General features: G+C 35.5%; 1 protein-coding gene across 10 annotated transcripts in view; it reads left to right on the forward strand.

The window, feature by feature from the left end:
- The window catches only part of SRRM1 (serine and arginine repetitive matrix 1), a 33,150-nt gene that overhangs the window by 19,627 nt on the left and 11,078 nt on the right, over nt 1-2,445 (forward strand). For 6 of the 10 annotated variants that reach the window (XM_023519087.1, XM_023519084.1, XM_023519086.1 and 3 more), the window contains 3 exons: nt 126-212; nt 1,514-1,658; nt 2,079-2,120. In XM_023519087.1, the coding sequence (XP_023374855.1) occupies nt 126-212; nt 1,514-1,658; nt 2,079-2,120 (274 nt within the window). The remainder of the gene's footprint in view (nt 1-125; nt 213-1,513; nt 1,659-2,078; nt 2,121-2,445) is intronic. The other 4 variants (XM_023519085.1, XM_023519088.1, XM_003799768.2 and 1 more) reach the window with 2 other exon arrangements.

Raw genomic sequence — 2,445 nt, forward strand, 5'->3', positions numbered from 1 at the left:
TAAAAATGGTAGTTGTGTTGCTTAATCCAATCAGATAAAGTTTGAGAGACTATTTTCCTATTCAAATGTCAGATTTTTTATGTGTGTAACTAAAGAAACACTTTCTAAATGCATCTATCTTTCAGAAGAAGATAAAGGTGGCAAAATGGCTGCAGCAGATTCTGTGCAGCAGAGACGCCAGTACAGACGACAGAACCAGCAGTCTTCATCTGGTATGGACACTGAAGATGTTTTTCTCTACCTACATTACCTTGTTTAAAAGCATGCTTAAGAGGCCGGGGGCAGTGGCTCATGCCTGTAACCTTAGCACTCTGGGAGGCTGAGGTGGGTGGATTGCTTGAGCTCAGGGGTTCAAGACCAGTTGTCTCTAAAAATAGCTGGCTGTTGTGGCGGGCACCTGTAGTCCCAGCTTCTTGGGGAGTCTAAGGCAAGAAAATCACTGGAGCCCAAGAGTTTGAGGTTGCTGTGAGGTATGACGCCATGGTACTCGACCAAGGGCGACAAAATGAGACTCTTGTCTCAAAAAGAAAAACAAATAATAAGGTACAAGTGTCCATCAGTGTGTAATGAGTATACTTAGAAAGAATAGTATATTTGTACCTACATAGAAATCTGTTTGAGGGGGTAGCATTTAAGCCCTTTCTTAAACTAAAAAATTTAGTTTTCTATTAAATTGTTATAAAAGTAATAGATCTCTAGAGTATAATAATAAAACAACTAATAGGAATATACAGTTAGAAACATATCATTGTTTTCCTAACACTCTGATTTTAACCCTTCCCCAAAAGCTTTTTATTAAGAAATTTTCTGTGCATACAACAGCATCTGTGGTTAAAGGAGTCAAAAAGTGAAACTTAGAGCAGCTCAAACTATAGGTTGTTACCTCCCTTAACTCAGTAGTCTATCTAGAACATCTTTCTTTGTTCAATACCAATGAATCTCCCCCATATTTTTGCTACTTGCAACACCGAGCCACTTGCCTATTTGGTGGACATTTAGGTTATGTTAATTTTCTGTGTATTTAGGCAAATGTATCTGTAAAATAATGATTGGAGTTGTTGCGTTAAAAAGTATGTGCATAGATATCTGATATTTTTAAATTGGTTACTCTGTGGCTTACTTGGTATTTATAACTGAGTCTAGGCACTATCTTTGCTTTATATTTATGAAATGAGAACCAAACCACCCCACATTAAAAGCTTAGAGTAACTAACAAAAATCAAGTAATTGCTTGAGATGTTTTTTAAGCTTTTATTTAATTATTTGTAAATCATTAGACTTTAATTGTTTTGGTTGATTATGTTGTGGAAATTGTATGTCATGTATTATTTGCGTAGTGAATATTTATGCTTGACCTTGAAGTCATTGAACACATCGATACTGGCTCTTCAGATTTGATGCCTTATATGTACGTGCTTACTAGTGAGCACTTCATCCATTTAGATTCAGAAAACTTGGATAGACACTTTCAAACACCAGTGTAATACAATTTTTTTTTTTTTACTGTGTATAGATTCTGGTTCCTCCTCCTCCTCAGAAGATGAAAGACCCAAGAGATCCCATGTGAAAAATGGTGAGGTAGGCAGGCGGCGGAGACATTCCCCTTCCCGGAGCGCCTCTCCGTCTCCAAGAAAGCGCCAAAAAGAGGCTTCTCCTCGGTAATGTGTTTTCTTTACTGATAGTCACTGATATAGTTGTGATGTAACCATAAAGGATAGGCAATGAGTTTATTTTAGAATTGGTTAATTCCTTCATTTCAAGGACTTTTGAGAAGATGGTCGGCTTTTAGGAACCAACCTAAACAACCTGTTTTGGTTGTTTTCTGTGTGTATGTAGTGTTTTTGTATTTTTGTAGGTTTTTTGCTTAGTTATGAATATTTAGTGAAAACTGGGTAAATTTTGAATTATGTCATATGTGTACATAGCAAGAAGAATAAACCAAACAAATAAATTGTAGCATTTACTCCTGAACATCTTTGAACATTTAAAAATACCCCCATTAGTGATATTTAACTCCATCAAAGTAAATAATTTAGTGAATGGAATTCTTGACGTTTGTTTTTCTCCACTGCTCTCAGGATGCAGATGGGAAAGCGATGGCAATCGCCAGTGACTAAAAGGTTAGTTAGATAACTATGTAAATTAGGGCTACATGTCAAAAGTTTTGGTGACTTAATTTCTGGTTTAGGTGAATGGTCCCACTTCTTAGATAAACAGTGGATGTGAAGTTCCTAAGTAGTTTTGGTTTGGTTATTTTTTTCTTTACAGATCAAATTAATGATAGGGATAATTGTACTTGAGATTTGAGATTTATGTTTTAGAGCCTCATTTGAACTTGATTTTTTATTAACTGGTTATTGCTCTTCAGTGATAATTTATGTCAGCTTGTATCAAGAGGCAGAGTTTTTGTTTTTTGTTTCTTTTTCCTTTTTTTTTTTTTTTTTT

This window comes from Otolemur garnettii, unplaced genomic scaffold (genome assembly GCF_000181295.1).
Source record: "Otolemur garnettii isolate 467f Iridium unplaced genomic scaffold, OtoGar3 scaffold00156, whole genome shotgun sequence".
NCBI lineage: Eukaryota > Metazoa > Chordata > Mammalia > Primates > Galagidae > Otolemur > Otolemur garnettii.